The sequence below is a fragment of the Alosa pseudoharengus genome, unplaced genomic scaffold (genome assembly GCF_046254945.1).
Source record: "Alosa pseudoharengus isolate Yale_2024_CS ecotype anadromous, Long Island Sound unplaced genomic scaffold, YU_APseudo_1.1 YU_APseudo_1.1_scf_1, whole genome shotgun sequence".
In the NCBI taxonomy this organism is placed as follows: Eukaryota; Metazoa; Chordata; class Actinopteri; order Clupeiformes; family Clupeidae; genus Alosa; species Alosa pseudoharengus.
In genome coordinates this window covers 41097471-41116532 of record NW_027468564.1, presented here as the reverse complement: position 1 = coordinate 41116532, position 19062 = coordinate 41097471, and the positions used below count along the sequence as shown (strand labels likewise).

Sequence of the window (19062 nt, the reverse complement as noted above, 5' to 3'; positions counted from 1 at the left end):
AAGATGACTAAGTAATGGTGTATTGGCCTTGTGTGTTATTTTAGGAAATAGTAGGGTGTCCACTGCCTTTTTGAGATGCAGATTTGAAACCAATTACTGCATTTATTCCTTCAGCTCAACACTTTCCTCTACAGTATGTATCATCCACTGGCAGCAGATGTTATAAATCAAGTCCAGATAGCAGACTGACCATCCTAAGTACTCATGTCTCATGTAAAGGACGAGGCTGGTTAACTCTTTCCCAGGAAGAGGTCATATAGTGAGGAAACGTCATCATCTTGCTGGTCAGCTGTTCTTCATTGGGTCATCTCATCCAGCTTCTGAGACACAGCAGAGACACATACACACAGTGACACACTTTTCAACATGTTCTTGACCTCAAACACACACACACACACACCTACACAAACATACACAAAACACTTTTCAACATGTTCTTGACCTTTCTATCTCACACATACACACAGTGACAATCTTTGTCACACTTTCGTGACCTCAAAAAAGTGCAAGACAATAATTCCCCTTTTCCCAAAGGATAAGGGCTTTTGATGCACATGACCTTTGTCAGTTTGCTAATAGCAAATGTGGCCGATTGGCTGCTGATCCGTGTCCAGTGGATTATTGAGATACGCCATTTTATTACGCTGTATTCGCCTGTTTGGTCATTACTTGGACATGAGTGTGCATTACCCACAGGTACATGTGAATCCCCTGACAAGAGGCTTGCGTCTGAGTGACAGGATAATGTAGTACTAATCTCTTTTGGTTGGGAACCGTCAGTCACATTACACATAGCCAGGGTTATGTAAAATGAACAGATATTTGCTGTAAATGTATAAAAATGTATAGATATTTGGTATGGGTGCTTGCGTTTCTTTAGGAATCTGTCATCTTGGTTTGTATAGAAATAAATATTAAGTGACACATACATGTACACGTAAGAGGTTGGAAATACGGGACGGTTGGTAATTGGTGACATTCCTATAGATATTTGCCTTCCTAAATGCACCTGACGCTTTGTTCTTTGACAAAATAACTGGAGTATGTGGGACAATATTTTCTCCTTAATCAGGCATGTGTACATCACTATATCTCACCTTTCAATGACTGTGTGGACAAAATGTCTTTACTTGTGAGAAGTGGTAAAAAAGAGAGATAAAGTGAATAGATAAAGATGTGTTCCGTAATAGAGAGGTGTTCCAGAATAGTCTCTGGTCCCTGTTCATTTGAAGCATATTCAGCAGAACATTTTGGGGGGAAAATACCAAACTGAAACATGTACATGCATCTACCTGTAGGTGGAGATGTGAGGACTTGTTGAAAATAAAGTAAGAAAATGGTGGCAGGAGAGTTCCAGAACAAGCTGTGCAGCCTTCATCTGTTCATCTGAAACATGTACAGCAGAGGGACTGATAAAAGCTGATGAGGGGAAATCAGGCTGGCACACACACACACACACACACACACACTGACACATCTCTGACTCCAGAGTCGGGTCTGAGTGTCGTTTTTTAATCATCCTCCTTTTTCCCCTTCTTTTTCTTTTTCTTCTTCTTAGAGGAGGAGAGATGCAGAGGCTCTTTTTGAGGCTCATGAATTAGCCAATTAATGTTTCCCTCAGAGGGGCTTTGTCCTCTGTCTGTCTCCCTCTCATCACGTACACACACACGCACACTCCACAGTTTCCAACACACTGCAATCTTCATCCCGAACAAGTCTATTCAGCACGCCCATTGTTCAAATATTCTAAAAAAATGTACAACTCATGCATGCTCACAAAAACTACAGAGTAACAATAATCATATCACACTTTCTACTGAACAGCACAACACATATGAAGCAGAGCCGCTCACAACCATCTACCCTTCAGGCTGTGCTGGAGAACATTTAGACTTAATTTGCCAAATTTCAGCCATTGGACTATTTGGTACAAGTGGGGTAAAGTTGAAGAGAAGATCCACAGAACATACTGTAGCACAAGAAGTCCCTGCAGTCCTGCAGCCTTTACTCAATACAATTCAATTCAATTGGCTTTATTAGCATGACTGCACTTTCACAGTGTTGCCAACACAGTGTTGTTACTCTCTAAATGGGATCCTGCACAATGTTACAGTTTTTCTTGATCGCTTTGATGCTTGTGTCAACTCTGACATCACATTTTCAAAACAGTTAACACTCAATGATACATTTAACACCAGTTAACACCAAATGATACATTTTGCTCGCAAAATGCAGTTACTCTCTCACTCTCTCTGTTTTCAAATCACTGTGTGATTTCAATTAGTCATTACACAATGGACAACAAAATGCAAAATATAATTCTCAAAATGAGCATTTTTGCAATGTCTCTTCACTTTGTTTCTCATTTTTCTATCAGAAAAAAACTTAACTATAGACTATAAATGAATAAAAAATAATTGTATTCATTCCTCGTAAGATGTAACTATAATTGACATGTAAGACTTACGCTACAGTAAGCACATTTCATTGAACTACAACTACTCAAAATAGACCTACAGTGAAAACCTTTTGTACTGTTTTCTTCACCAAATATTGCAATGCAATACTTTCTCTAAATGTGCCTTAGATCCATACTAGCAAATAGCAACACAGAACAGACATGGCATCTCTTCTGGGTCCTTGAATTTCCCCTTTGGGATCAATAAAGTATCTATCTATCTATCTATCTATCTATCTATCTATCTATCTATCTATCTGAATGATTGCTGATTAAAGAATTGTGCAACGGCGCCCCTGGTTACCCCAATATTCTACTGTATATGAACTTGCTGTAGAAGCATAATCATGATCTCAAATGAAAAGTAACACTCTGAAGTTTTATTATTGGCATTTCGATTGTATGTCAGTTCTGATATAGAAGGACTACACAAAATATGGGCTAATTACACATTTTGTCGGTTCAATGGGTGTGTATAAAATGGACTATACATCTGCACAACTTATATTAGATAAAACAACTTGAATATTCTGTGGATATTTCAAGACTCAGTCTGCTGCATCTACTTATTACTAAGGATATACACTGCAGCTAGAAGGTAGGGAAGCACCAAAGGCAGAGGAGGGGGAGGAGGGCATTTTTGACTGTATTTAAATGAGACATGCTCAGATTAATTTGACAATGTAAAGCACTATACAGATTGTGTGTGTGTGTGTGTGTGTGTGTGTGTGTGTGTGTGTGTGTGTGTGTGTGTGTGTGTGTGTGTGTGTGAATGTACACATGCACATATTGTCCACCTGATCAATAAACTCAGTAATACACTGACAATGGTTTCACCCATTTAAAGTTTGATTAGAATAGAATAGAATAGAATAGAATGGAATAGAATAGAATAGAATAGAATAGAATAGAATAGAATAGAATAGAATAATAGAAAAGAATAGAATATAATTTTTATTTGATTAATAAATACACACATCACTGCAAACACTACTTACAGTATCATCAGACAATCTTAAAATCAGGCCGTAGTCTTCTTCAAACCGTGCTCTCTTGCTGTTATGGTTTGGAATGTGTATTGATTGCACTGTAGATCACAGATTCAGCTTTTTGGCAGCTTTTCACTCTGAATTGTTTAGCGTGCTGATTTATCAGAGAATTTCACTGTGACATACAGTATGTATTGCTGCCAGAGATTGACATGGGCTAATGTGTGTCTTAGGACACCATAGACACTGAAACATGAGTATTTATTTAGTTGTTGGAAAATGTACTCAGATTGAGACAGGACAAGGTTTATATTAAATGGCAGATATCCTGCTGCTATTAAGAATGTGGAACTACCAGCCATATTCATTCCTTCAGATTCTGACAGCATTTGTACAAATACAGCAGCCCCCATATAGTGCAATTTACCATCCTCATAACAAATTAACACAAACTGAAGTTGCTCAGAATAACTCATGTTCTCTCTACTGTGTAGAAGGTTTCTGTAATGAGGGTAAATATTCACTGGGGGGCAGCACTGAGTCCCTGCAGATTCAGTGAGGCGTACTGGGTCTCCTCCTGTGGCATGCCAGACAGAGGCGGCTCAGGGATTGTAGACTCTGGTTTGGACTTGCTGAACTGGACACTGGCGTACTGGATGTCCTCTTCCTGGCTGGGCACTTCCTGCTGTTTTTTGGGCTTAAACTGAACACTGGTGTACTGGACTCCATCATCATCATCATCTTTACGATCTGTCGCATCTATCTGGCCAGTGCCACAGTCCATGGTAGTGTCACAGCAGGCAAGATTGGAGACTTCCTGTAAAAGACAAAGTGTCAAAGTGACAAAAAAGCGGAAATTCCTCAAGTATTTTTCTGGTTGTCTGGTATGATGCATTTTATATTATTATATATTATGGGGCAAGATTTAGTGAGGAGGTTTGGGACAGACATCTCAATCCTCTACCAAGCTTACTTGTCAATTCATTATGTGTTGATATGTGTAAGTGTAATGCTTACCTTTGTGTTGCTGTGAGTGTTTTTTACGGTTTTGGCTGAGTTAGTCTTCTGTCGCCTATATTCCAAACACATCAACACATTTTGAAATATTGGAGCTGTGACGTGTATGTTAAAAGATATGTTGTTGGAGGATGTTGGGCATCCTCCCTGTGCCCAGAAGAGCTGTTTCATCTCTGGTCTTCCTGTACCAGGTGTAGTTGTGCACTGGTGGGTTGGCATCACTGCTGCAGGTCAGAGTCACTGAGTCGCCCTCCTGAAGGTCACCAGAGGGGGTGATTGATGCTGAGGTCATCCTGGGTGAGTCTAGTGCACAAGGAATATGAAAATCGTACATATTAATGATATTGCAAGGCATTTGTATATGTAATACAATCTCCATCTGATCAATAAACTCCTCATCAATGAGATTGATTACAACATCATGTTATGTACTCTAAAATACATTTGATTTCATGACTGTCTGGATGTTTTTGGAAGATGTTAACAGTGAAAAAAGGAAGCATGACAGGTGGTGTCTCATCAGCTATATGTTTTATCGATATAAATGGATTCTGTGCTCTGATTTGTGGATTTAATTCCTGTATGTATTGAAACAGTCTAGCTTTTTCTACTTTGTCACCTACAGAGTTTGACACGTATGATATTTCGAAACGCCATGTTATTTCCCATAGACATTTGACGACCGGAAGTTGGATGGATACGGAAGTTACGGAGGCGGGACTTATTCTGGAGAGGTCTATTGGCAAGGTAGGCCTACTGTCAATGCTAGCTGTCCAAGATTATTTAACTATATTTTCGTTAGCTTGACCCAACAGATTTTTACAACAATGCATTTGGAAATTCGTAGCTTATCTAAATTGATAGAATTTGTATTTAAAACCAACCATTTGTGAGATACTTGGTACAGTATTTACCTCTTATGATTGAGCTTGAGAGACTACAGAGCCTACAGCTTGGGATACGATCTTGATTAGGCTACTTGGCGGCAAGCTTCTCTATTTAATTTATCCCGATGAGTGAACGACTGGAAGTGAACCTCACCAAGTCATATTGCACAGAAATCTTGTCAAAGAACCAAAAAATTACGGTATTAACCGGTTATCATTATTTTAGATAAACGATTCTGTTCTGGAACATAAAAAAAAAGAAAGTTTCTGGTTTCGTTTCTGTTCCTAGCAAAACATCAAAAGTTTTGAACCGGTTCAAAGCCTTGGACAAAAGAAAGAGAGATAAAAACATGCCTGTTTCAGCTGTGCTTTAGTGCCTGCGTTAGACTCCTTGGTTCGTGTCGGGTGGGTAACCGCTTCGCTGCACCTGAAAGCATAAAATGTCAATAATCTGAAATGACTCATTGAAGCACACAACCACACACACAAATATGGGATTCACCCTACACTAGTTCCTCCAACTATCTTCATCTTTCATTCTTACATGGGGTTATATGAGGGTAGATGGGGTTAGTGGTTTGTTTTTTGACGAAAGATGGAATTTGAAGGAGGAAATATGAGGAAAACCCATATGTTTTTGCATGTTTGAAGCACCAGTTAAATAGCAGTGATTAACTGGGTCTGAAACATTCACTAGAAATGAGCTTTGAGGGCAAGTCTTTCAGTTTGCTTCAAGATTAAGGGTTTTGGGCCCAACTTTTGCAGCAGCGATAATAATGTTTTTTTTTTGGCTCAACACTAATTTCACACCTGCACATTACATTGTTGTGGAAACCGTAAAAGAAACCATAAAGAAAAATGCCTTGGCTCATTTGTAACATGATGCTAGCACAGAGCTTTAATCATAATTTACTTGGGGGGAGGGGGGGCATTTATACTTGCGGTTTGAAGTAAATTGTCTGCTTAATACTTGAAGCGAAATATTATATTAGGCTCAGATCTGACTGAATGTGATGCACCTTATTTAATCAGGAGAATAACATGTCATGTACTTGCAGTATGATATTTTGTAGGTACATACAAAGTAATCATTTCTCAATATCTGTTTTTTTTATTTTGTATATTGTATCTCTAGAAACTGAATGCAGGAAAGTTATTGAAAAAAAGATGGTGCAAATAACCTGCATTATGCCTTTAGAATAACAGCTTTGAATCTTTGGGACAAAATCACATGGACTGACCACGGTGTTGTGAGATTCCTGTGGAGATGAGGAAAAGATATGAATACTAGGACAGTATGAAAATGAAAGCCTGTGAATAAATTATCTATAAATTTGCAGGGTCTCCTAAGCATTTTTAAATACCTACTATCTGGCTTACAACTCCGTCTCTTACTTGGGAAGACCTTCTTTGTCTTGACCTCTTCTGAAGGCCCAGCTCTCTGTCGTCTGAAACATTCCATGTCATATGTGAATTTGAACTTGTGCACTTGTTTTGATGCAGAGCATTGTGGCATCTCGAAATGCTACATACCTGCGTAATCTGTAAACTTTACAAAAAATACCAGATTTTGTTGTCAGTTCAACTGTATTTAATAATTAAATTATAACATTAGGAGAAAGCTAACACGTGTCAGAGCATGTGCCGTGTGAGGTTTGTCTCAGTCAATGTGAGAGACTTCAGATCCTTGCAAATGATAGGACAGCGTGTGTGTGTCTATGAACCTCACAGACAAAAGGCAGAGGAATGCTTTTTGAGCACAGGAATTTATTTATCAGATTTCGTGTTGTTTTTTTCTCAGAAATGCCAGTGCCAGAAGCCAACTGTAAATGTGTGTGTTAGTTATTATGACAAACACCTGTTTTACCACCGTTTTATAACCTTGCATGTAAATGAAGTGTTAGGGTTGGCATTACAACATGAAATGTCCCATCAACAGTTGATGGGAACATTAACACATCCTAACTTTACATGGGCTGCTGGCTAGTTATGTAGGCCTATAGAATGTATTGTAGTTAACAAATGTTACTTTTAGTTTGTGATTTCATCTGCAAATGAAGAGTTTGGTACCAAAACGCTATATCCACCATTTTTTACATTCTGTTTTTCAAGTAATTTCAGTAGAATTGTAATTGGGTACTGTTATTTGATTTATCTATACTCAATCAAAAAAACACTGCATTAAACAATTAAATAGCCTGACTTTTTAATGTTTTATAAAATGGAAATATAGTGTTTTGGAACCAAACTCTTCAAGTCATTATTTCAGAAAGCTGTGTGATAGGTTAATGTAGTATAACTGTTTGTTTTTTTTTGCATTTTAAGCATAGTTGAATATTGGGGAGGACCATGGGCCTTTTCATAAACATCATGGATTGAAGAACAATTTAAATATAACCATAAACACAAACAAACGTGATTTATAAAAACAATATTTGGAATATTAGGTATTTAAATTCAGCAAAACAGTAGCATCCACGAGTAACACAACCAGTTTGTCATGGGTACTTTCCCTATGTGTAGCCTACACACCATAAAGCCAAGATAGCACCCAAATAGTTCTTATATGACTGTCAAGACTGAATGGTGGAGGGTGGAAAGTAAAATAATGAATTTAAATTTGCCAATCTACTACCACCACTGCATGGGATGAGGGCAGACGTTTCCCAAGGGTAAAGGAACTTAGGTCAGGTATTTTATTCTTTATCTCAGGTTGCATGCAACAGATTTGATCCCTTAAGTTTCACATGGAAAGTCTTCATGAGAATTTCAAAATATTCCAGCTGCCTTTATTAATTCTATGTTTTCAACTGTGTTTTAACTGTTGATGGGTTCGTTTGCCATTAGTTTGTTAAACTAATATAACATGTTTGTCTTGTTTATGAAATATGTACTTACAGCATGCCATGTTGATGATGCTCCATCATTCACAATATTTTCATTGAATTTATCTTAACTACATATGCAAGAAAATAATTGAACTGTGTAGCCTAAGAGAGTATGAGTGTATGGATGTTTTTTTTTTCATTCATTGTATTACATTACTGTTTGCATTATGGAAAGTGGAAGGATGTGAAGTGCAGTTATCTCATTGATCACACAAAACCAAACCGACTTTCAAGTGTAGTGTTAGACTAACTATAGGCAAAGTGAAAGCATACAGAACTCACTGCTTAGATGGTCTCTTCAGACTGTGGAGGGGATTCTACACCTTTTATAATGTGTGGGGATTTGAGGAGCTTCTGTGCCTCTACATCTTTTTTTTTCTGATTTCCCGACATGCATATATATAAACATTTAAAGCTGATAATGCACAAGATAACTTTTTGAGCAATGTTGCTGGGCAACATTACTGATAGCTACTATTGCATCTGACTGGCACATTCCCACTGATATTATCAAGCCTCATTTTTTCTTTTAAGGAACAAGAACGATATATGAGAGATTATGAGTCTTTCCAGTGATGTGTTACAGAGCTGCTAAGGGCAAGCAGACAAGCAAACAAGCCTTTCACAGATGTGGGTGACAGGCATGATGGTGGTGACTTTTGGGAATCAAATTTGTTTTAAGGCTACTGCATATCTACCCTGCTCCTTATAAACATGGCCAGGGGTGTAGCAAGCGTGTGGGATGTGGGTGTTATAACGTACACATTTTTGCTAGAACACGATTCTATCCCCCACACTTTTTGTCAGATTAAAATGAAAGTAAAATATGGAAATAAACGCTCGGAGCGTTACATGGCCGCCCCATGTCTTGATAAATGCTCTACAAATGTATCCTTTTATTTATCATTTATCTCTATTTTTTTATTTTCATTACGATATCTTGTCTCATATATATACTTGCTATACAAATCTCTGAAATGATCGCTCTCCCTCACACACCCATTTGCAAAGTTTATTATATAAACATTATGCACTGTTAACCAAGCAATGTCAAGTGCCCATGTTATGGCTGTGCACAAGATAAATACACAAAAAAATGAGAGGTAGCCTTATTTCACTTTCATTCTACTTTGTACCTCAGTGCCACTGTGACTGGTATGTTCAAGACACTTCAGATCCTAAAAAAAGAAACCTTTGTAGGATTCAAGTTGTCTTGAACATAGCCATATGGCACTCCTCCATTGAGTAAGTCTGTGGGAACATGACTAATACTTTATATTTCCATATAAGTATTCAACTTATTTTAAAAACAACAAAAAATATTTAACAAAATCTAAATTATGCAATACATACAGTAAATTCATCAGCATAATCAACACCACCATCATCATCACTAATACACTGGTCTGATCTTCATGGTGATGGATTTCAGGGAGTAATATAACCCTTTCCACTGGCGCCAGATGACCCCGTGGCCATAGCGACTGTGGGCGCCCCACATGTAGAGCCCGTTGGGGTTGGTGTGGTGGCAGTAGTTGTACCAGAAGGCCCCGAAGTAAAACAGAGCGCAGTTCCGAGGTCCTTGATCCTGATCCCTGTCAAAGGTGCTGAACTTCCTTCCATTGTGATAAATGAGGGCGTCCCCTGGTGGATGGAACACAGTACTGCACATTTGGTTTCCAGCATTGCTTTTTTATAAAACTGACAGTAGATTTCGAAATGAGGGCTAATAGAAGCATATTGGGTAATATCATTAATTGGAGTGAATGAATGAGTGAGTGACTGAGTGAGTGAGTGAGTGTGTGTGTGTGTGTGTGTGTGTGTGTGTGCGTGCGTGTGTGTGCGTGTGTGTATGTGTGTGTGTGTGTGTGTGCGTCCATCCGTACCTGCTCCCCCGTCTTTGTATCCAGACACCTGCAGCTGGTAGCCGTCGGCCTCTGAGGCCACAGAGAAGGTGGAGTACTGGGCGTGGACCTGCCCCCCCTCAAAGTCCTCCATGTCCACCCTCAGCTCGTACCTCTTCTTCCTGGTGAGCTGGTGCAGACACTCCAGTCCTGAACATTAATTTTACAGAGATACAGACATGATGACATATGAACCCTAACCCTAACCCTAACTTGTCGTGACAAAACCGAATGACACTTAAACACAGAAAACGGTATGTCATAAATATTTATGACTTGTTTATAATGTTTATGTCACATTCATTACAGTTGTTCATGTCATTCTTATGTGGATACTTTCAAGTAAAGTGTAACAAGTTAGCCTTTCACTGGGCTTAAAGCAATGACATTTACTGTGCCTGAAGTTAGGCTATCAGACGTTTTTGAGGATCTCATATTGTAAAGGCTAATTGCCTACTTTAACATCTTGCCCCAGGCACATTGCTTTTAACAGTTTGCTTTGTGCTTTGATTTAAGCTTAGGCTATTCTGCCACGTCATAAATCAATTTGTAAAGACAATGTCATTTTTAAAGGAATGTTATTAACCACTCTTGTATAAAGCTCTAACCCATAACCAGAGGAGAGAAAAATAAGGAAGGAACCAAAATGTAAATCATTCCGTTTTCAGTCCCTGTACCCAACATTTTGCTTCTTTGATTCGTATCTCCAAAACTTTATTACAGTGGGCTAGGAAACTTTTTACACTCTTTTTTTTATATATATGTAAATTTAGCAACACAGAAAACTGTTTGTACTTTGCTGGGATTAACTTCTAAGCAACCTGAGTTCTTAGATAAACTCTAGAACCAAAATATTTGTGTGTTAATCATTCGGTAGAGCTAAGTGTATCTTCTGAGTTCATTTGATGTTGATTTCATTTAGATACATCTAAGGGATATGGCCTAAGAGTAGTAAATTGGGTAGCACAATTTATGGTTACACTTTACTTGAAGGTATCTACATAATAGTGACATGACACTCTCATGACACATGAACCCTCACCCTAATCCAAACATGTCATGACAAAAAAAACAACACTTAATGACAGAAGTGTTATGTCATAAACGTTGATGACTTGTTTATCATGCTTATGACACATTCATGACAGTGCCATGTCACTCTTATGTAGATACCTTCAAAAGTGTAACCATAAATTGTGATGTCATACGGATTATGAGTCTAGGGGTTGCATACACATAAGTAAGTGCACAACCTTATATTGACGGGTTTCTGGAACTTCTTTACAATCTTAAATAAGTAAGGGAGATAAAAGCCTACAATATTGAGTGAGTTACTCAGTAGGTCTTTAATATCCGTTCCACCGGCAGAAGACACAACAGTGTGGTGTGTTTTGGTGTGTGTGTGTGTGCATCCCATGTGTAGTGTGTGTGCATGCGTGCGTGCGTGCTTACAGTATGCGTCCACGCATGTGTGTCCATGACTGTCTGTGTGTGTGTGTGTGTGTGTGTGTGTGTGTGTGTGTGTGTGTGTGTGTGTGTGTGTGTGTGTGTGTGTATGTGTCCTTGCTTACCCAGCCAGTATTCTCCATCCTGGTTCCCAAAGCCCTTCTTGTACTGATCCCAGGGCCTGTAGAAGTTCACTGTGCCATCCATTCTCCTCTGGATCACCTGCAAAATAGAGAACAAGACCCTCATATCAAACCCCATCTTCTACATCAATAGAGGAATCTATGCCCACCCATGTTTAATGCCACTTTTGTTTTAATACCACAGAAATGAAAATAGAGATTTTCTCTATTTCCATCTATAGTTCCATTTTTTGATTATGATTACGCTTGAAGCATTAGTAAAATGTACACATTACCAGCATTCCATTGGTGTTATGTAAGGGATAACGGACACCAAAATGTCCCAATCAGAATTAATGGACGAGTCCATATTGGGACACCTCGAAGGCTGTTATCCCACTTATTGCCTTTATAGTCTTTATATGCCTTTATAGCACGCAAAGGAGACAAGCGGTTCTGTGTGGTTCTGTCGGGCAGCCATTGCCTACTGGTTAGGGCTTCGGACTTAACAGGAGGTGGTTGCTGGTTCGAACCCCCACCAGTAGGAATGGCTGAAGTGTCCTTGAGCAAGGCACCTAACCCCTCACTACTCCCCGAGCGCCGCCGTAGCGGGCAGCTCACTGCATCGGGATAACGGTGGGAAGTTAGCTTGTTTACAGTCGATTCCATTGTTGTGAAACCAGCTTCCACCGTTTCCTTGGTTGTTATAGTTACCATTCAATAAGCATTGATATTAGCCTGGTTGACACCAGACCTTTCTCAATTGAGATTGAGAGTGGGTCTGGCAAAGTTTCGCTGGCTTACGACTTCCAGCATGGACGTAACTAGCAGCTGATGTGTCTGCCTGTTTTGCTTGGCAACCATTATTGCTGGTAGTTACCCCTTAGCTGATCTACACTGTAACCAAACAGTCTGTCAGGATTTTCTTTTCAATACAGAAATTGAATTGGTCAACTAGATAGTGATGGGGACGAGACCGCCTATGCCGAGTCCGAGACAAGACCGAGTCTTTGAAGGGTCGAGACTGAGTCGAGACCGAGTCCGTTGGTTTTCAAATACAGTCGAGTCCGAGTCAAGACAGAGTCTTTGAGGAAGCAAGTCCGAGTCGAGACCGAGTCCTTTAGGAGTCGAGACTGAGTCGAGACCAAGACCATAAAAACATGTCAGTTTTCATATGATTTAATATCACCCCAATTAATAATCAACAGTTAGGCCCAGGCTTGGAATTTCACCATTTTAGGGGCAAGGCCACTTGGCCTTCAGTTGGGCATATTTGGTGGGGGGCACAAAGGCCACATGTCAGGGCACCAAGGCCAAAGTTAACTATACAGTAGTAGGCTATAAAAATAATCAAAGTTGTATTTAGCCTATTCACAGCAGTAGACCTGAATCACTGTACTGTATGAAACATTACAAAAACATGAAACATGACATATTACATACAGTAGAACTGTAAATCATCTGATCATCTAATATTTAGATGTCTAGGCTATATTTAATATTTATATTTATTTTATATTTGGCCTGTTATGGAATCATGTATTGAACAATTTAAGCACAGCTCAGCTTTAAGAAACTGATGCAACCTAGATGCATGCTTAGCATTTTTTGATCATTAAGACTCCTTTCACAAACTCTTACTCAGTTGTATATCCTCTGATTTTAATATTTATATATATTTTAATATAATATATCTAGGCAATATTTGTAACATTTATTTTGTATTTGGCCTGTTATGAAATCATGAAGAACGATTTAAACACATTTTGAAACCTAAAGACCAAAGTTGGAGACATGAATGTAGACCTTGCTGCAGATTACATTTTTAATTTAACCGGAATACTCTGGAACGGCTTACACCTTTGTGTTCGGTAAGGTCTGCTGTTTATTCTGATATATGGTTTGTCATGTGTTGAACGAAGGGTTCGTTAAGTATTCCACCGAGATGAATGGGTAGGGAGATGGGTGTAGCACCTTATGTAGATGTTCTATTGCATGTTGTTGCCATATGGCAACAATTAATTTATCTTAGTGTTTCTAATTGACAGTAACACAAAACCTATATTTTTCTATTCATATGTGAAAAAGGGGATTTTAGTTTTGGTATAAAAAAATAATTGTTAGGTCACATGATGAGGATATATTGTTAGTACTTCCTACAGAGAGGTACCTCTGTGACCACCACTACCTGTCCGCTACCTGTGGATGGTCAAAATTCAGAATTTATGCATAATTTCTTTGAAAAAAAATTAAAACACTATCTGGACTATGTAAACATGAACAATGTATCATTAAAACAAGTTTATATATAATGATTTTTTTGTAAATTGGCAAAATATAATTGTTGCCATATGGCAACAGTATGCAAATACGGACCTTTTTGTGTCCATTCAAATTAATGGTATCATAGGATTACAATAGGACTGCATTGCACTAGGATACTGTGGGAATATATACAACTTTTGACAATATTTTGAAGTAAAAAAAACATTATTTACACTTTTATTTGTAATTTCAGACATTTTGGAGTCTTTTAGGATATTGTAAATGTTTATCAATTTGCAAATTGTCTATGGAATGAGGTTCAGACAGTATAGTGACTGGAGCGGTAAAGATGTATTTTGTGTTATTGTTCACTACACAGTCAACTAGACATGCTGTTTTCACCATTTTTGTTTGGGATTTTGTGAAAGATAAAAGCACATTGTTGGCTCTTCCACCAAAGAACTGTCAGGATTAGCTATAATCCAGCAATGAGGAGAAAAACATTGATATGTGTAGCAGATAGAGGCTGCAGTCACCCATCCTGTCTCTTTAGCTACAGCTTTAACACTTCAGAGGCCCAAAGTTCAAGGGCAAATGGGGTGACCCTTCTCTCCTCTCACTATAAATGGTGTAAGAAGTGGGCTGGCTTGCTGTGGAGCCATCCAAGGCATGCCCAGTGTGAGCCTGTAGTATGACCCACACCGGAGACCCCTACGTTAGGTTGACCCTTGTGTGTGTGACCCCAAATATGGATGAGGCATGGCTTTACAGGGTAGGGAAAGGCTGTCAGGGGGATATGTGAAGGATACTTATGTCTCTCTGTGTGAATGGCATGGATTGGCACACTTTCTGAGGGGCAGGGCTCTGTGACTATGTGGTCTCACTACAGTTGAATATGTTCTCTGACTGCAATATAACCCTATGAATTTGGAAAATGAAAGACATCTAAATGAAATAAAGTAATCTAAATGATGACATTATTTAATATAAACATTGGTTTTGATCAAAACAATTACTTTATGTCCCTACAGGAAGGCTATTTATTTTCCAAGGCGGACTACACTATGACAATATTACCATGACATTAACACTTTATTGCCCAAAATACAGTTGAATTTGTATTATGTTAGGTTTATAACTAGATGTATTAGAGCATAACTAATGCAAGCTTAATTTAGTTAATTTCTAAAAGATTTGTAATGAAATAAAAATAAGATTTTAAAGAAAAATTGGATTTGACAGCATTTTCCACGATTGTGCATTGTTGCCATATGGCAACAAATTACCAACTACCCCTTTAAAAAAAAAATGTTTTACTTTTTTTAAAAATGTCCTTTATTTGATCCATTTTAAGTAAGAAAAGTACTTTAAAAAAATTTTTCAAAGTATAGATGATAATTCATGCAATGTAATTATATTATTTACTTTTCTCGCGAACCGTTCACCACAGCAATTAGCGGCTAACATTGTTTAAAAGCTGAGAAAAAGTTCTTTCATGTGATGTGATACATGTTCCAGTGTGATGAGTAGGCTTAGCGATTGCGAGTATTTCAAATGAGAAGAATGGGTGAATTTGGACGCACTTTCGGTCTTGCCATGTGCTGTCTTTTTCTCCACTGTGTAAAACTGAATTAGTTTGTGCTGTGATGCTAAGATTATTTTGACAGGCTATAGGCTAAATAAAAATCGCTATTAAACGGATGCAAAGCAGAATATTGAAAGAAGGGAGCACCAAGGCCAACAAGGGGCAAAGACGTGGCCGCCGTGATTTTTTTTTTTTTATATGAACATAAAAAAATGCGTTGGTCTCGAGGACTCGGTCTGAAATTACGAGTCCTTCTCCTCCCACTGTGGTCCGAGACCGAGTCAAGACCGAGTCTTTGAAGGAACAAGTCCGAGTCGAGTCCGAGAAAGCAGAAATCGGTCTCGAGACCGGACTCGAGTACTACATCACTGCAACTAGACCTAGAACAACTACAGCTATGTGAAGACCTCCATGCAAAAATGGACAGGAACATTTATACTTGCAGTTTGAAGTAAATTGTCTGCTTAATGCATAAATGTGAAGGGATATAATAATAGGCTCATTTGACTTCATGCAGCACTGCACAGATCTGGCTGTGATGTTTTTTTTGTATTATTATTTAACCTTTTTTTTACCAGGAATAATCCCATTAAGATTCAGAATCTCCTTTTCAAGACAGCAGCACAATAGTTCCATATTAAAATATACAGTGTAAAACAGACAACATAAAACAGAAAAAGACAGTATGCGATTTAACATCATCTCATCATGATCACCAGCTGCGCTCAGTAACAGCACATGTGCATTTAGTACTCAAATAGTCCTTTATCCTTGTGAATAAGCCAATTTCCCAAAATGTTGGCGTGTTCCTTTGAGTCAGATGAACCTGATATCTTGTTTCACTCACCGTCCACCTGCCTTCGTCATGGACATGGTTGTTGCCACAGTCCATGTCGCAGTACACCTGCACAGGTACGCTGGGTCCAGAGGGGAAGATGGTGTACACACCGCTGAGAGTGTGGCCGCACCGGACGTTGCTGAAAATGTCCTCACAGTTGGCTGGCAGTTCTGTCTCAGAGTTGACCACCAGGGAGAGCACTAGAGCGAGGAACCAGAAAATCTGGTGACCAGAGAAAGAGAGAAAGAGAGAGAGAGATTCTCAGGTTGTTTACTGTAGACCTTATTTAGTCATGACATTCAACATGTGATGCACTTTCACTATGCTATTTTGTAGGTACATAAAAAATAATCATCTGTTTTGTTTTTTTGGAATTTTGTATCTTGTATCTTGACCCTAGTCAGAAACTGAATGCTGGAAAAGTATTTAAAGTGAGATGGTGCAAATAACCTGCATTATGCCTTTAGAATAACAGCTTTGAATCTTTGGGGCAAAATCACATGGCCTGACCACCACGGTGTTGTGAGATTCCTGTGGAGATGAGGAAAATATATGTATACTAGGACAGTATGAAAATGAAAGCCTGTGAATAAATTATCTATACATTTACAGGGTCTCCTGAGCATTTTTAAATACCTACTATCTGGCTTACAACTCCGTCTCTTACTTGGGAAGACCTTCTTTGTCTTGACCTCTTCTGAAGGCCCAGCTCTCTGTCGTCTGAAACATTCCGTCATATGTGAATTTGAACTTGTGCACTTGTTTTGATGCAGAGCATTGTGGCATCTTGAAATGCTACATACCTGCGTAATCTGTAAACTTTACAAAATTACCAGATTTCGTTGTCAGTTCAACTGTATTTAATAATTAACATTAGGAGAAAGCTAACACGTGTCAGAGCATGTGCCGTGTGAGGTTTGTCTCAGTCAATGTGAGAGACTTCAGAACCTTGCAAATGATAGGACAGCGTGTGTGTGTCTATGAACCTCACAGACAAAAGGCAGAGGAATGCTTTCTGAGCACAGGAATTTATTTATCAGATTTCATGTTGTTTTTTTCTCAGAAATACCAGTGCCAGAAGCCAACTGGTAATGTGTGTGTTAGTTATTATGACAAACACCTGTTTTACCACCGTTTTATAACCTTGCATGTAAATGAAGTGTTAGGGTTGGCATTACAACATGAAATGTCACATCAACAGTTGATGGGAACATTAACACATCTTAACTTTACATGGGCTGCTGGCTAGTTATGTAGGCCTATAGAATGTATTGTAGTTAACAAATGTTACTTTTAGTTTGTGATTTCATCTGCAAGAGAAGAGTTTGGTACCAAAACGCTATATCCACCATTTTTTACATTCTGTTTTTCAAGTAATTTCAGTAGAATTGTAATTGGGTACTGTTATTTGATTTATCTATACTCAATCAAAAAAACACTGCATTAAACAATTAAATAGCCTGACTTTTTAATGTTTTATAAAATGGAAATATAGTGTTTTGGAACCAAACTCTTCAAGTGATTATTTCAGAAAGCTGTGAGTGATAGGTTAATGTAGTATAACTTTTTTTTTTTTGCATTTTAAGCATAGTTGAATATTGGGGAGGACCATGGGCCTTTCCATAAACCTCATGGATTGAAGAACAATTTAAATATAACCATAAACACAAACAAACGTGATTTATAAAACCAATATTTGGAATATTAGGTATTTAAATTCAGCAAAACAGTACCATCCACGAGTAGGCTACAGTATCACAACCAGTTTGTCACGGGTACTTTCCCTATGTGTAGCCTACACACCATAAAGCCAAGATAGCACCCAAATAGTTCTGATATGACTGTCAAGACTGAATGGAGGAGGGTGGAAAGTAAAATAATGAATTTAAATTTGCCAATCTACTACCACCACTGCATGGGATGAGGGCAGACGTTTCCCAAGGGTAAAGGAACTTAGGTCAGGTATTTTATTCTTTATCTCAGGTTGCATGCAACGGATTTGATTCCTTTAAGTTTCACATGGAAAGTCTTTGTGAGAATTTCAAAATATTCCAGCTGCCTTTATTAATTCTATGTTTTCAACTGTGTTTTAACTGTTGATGGGTTCGTTTGCCATTAGTTTGTTAAACTAATATAACATGTTTGTCTTGTTTATGAAATATGTACTTACAGCATGCCATGTTGATGATGCTCCATTATTCACAATATTTTCATTGAATTTATCTTGACTACATATGCAAGAAAATAATTGAACTGTGTTGCCTAAGAAATGAGTGTATGAATGTTTTTTTCCATTCATTGTATTACATTACTGCTTGCATTATGGAAAGTGGAAGAATGTGAAGTGCAGTTATCTCATTGATCACACAAAACCAAACCGACTTTCAAGTGTAGTGTTAGACTAACTATAGGTAACTAACTACTAACTTACTAACTAAAGTAAAAGCATACAGTACTCACTGCTTAGATGGTCTCTTCAGACTGTGGAGGGGATTCTACACCTTTTATAATGTGTGGGGATTTGAGGAGCTTCTGTGCCTCTACATCTTTTTTTTTCCCGACATGCATATATAAACATGTAAAGCTGATAATGCACAAGATAACTTTTTGAGCAATGTTGCTGGGCAACATTACTTATAGCTACTATTGCATCTGACTGGCAC

The 19062-nt window shown here is 38.3% G+C and overlaps 1 protein-coding gene and 1 long non-coding RNA gene across 2 annotated transcripts; both read right to left on the bottom strand.

Moving 5' to 3' along the window:
• Positions 1 to 6590: 6590 nt before the first annotated feature.
• On the bottom strand, positions 6591 to 8628 carry LOC143141756 (uncharacterized). The gene is made up of 3 exons (XR_012990801.1): positions 8522 to 8628; positions 6720 to 6799; positions 6591 to 6610 (listed from the first exon to the last, which is right to left on the bottom strand). It is a non-coding gene; the product is annotated as an uncharacterized LOC143141756 (long non-coding RNA).
• A 918-nt stretch (positions 8629 to 9546) lies between these two features.
• Positions 9547 to 18853, bottom strand: LOC143128063 (microfibril-associated glycoprotein 4-like). Its single transcript, XM_076289745.1, has 6 exons — positions 18570 to 18853; positions 16850 to 16930; positions 16409 to 16621; positions 11715 to 11811; positions 10126 to 10293; positions 9547 to 9883 (listed from the first exon to the last, which is right to left on the bottom strand). Exons 1-6 carry the CDS (start codon positions 18696 to 18698, stop codon positions 9633 to 9635), a joined length of 939 nt encoding a protein of 312 aa, XP_076145860.1. The 5' UTR covers positions 18699 to 18853; the 3' UTR covers positions 9547 to 9632.
• Positions 18854 to 19062: the final 209 nt, after the last annotated feature.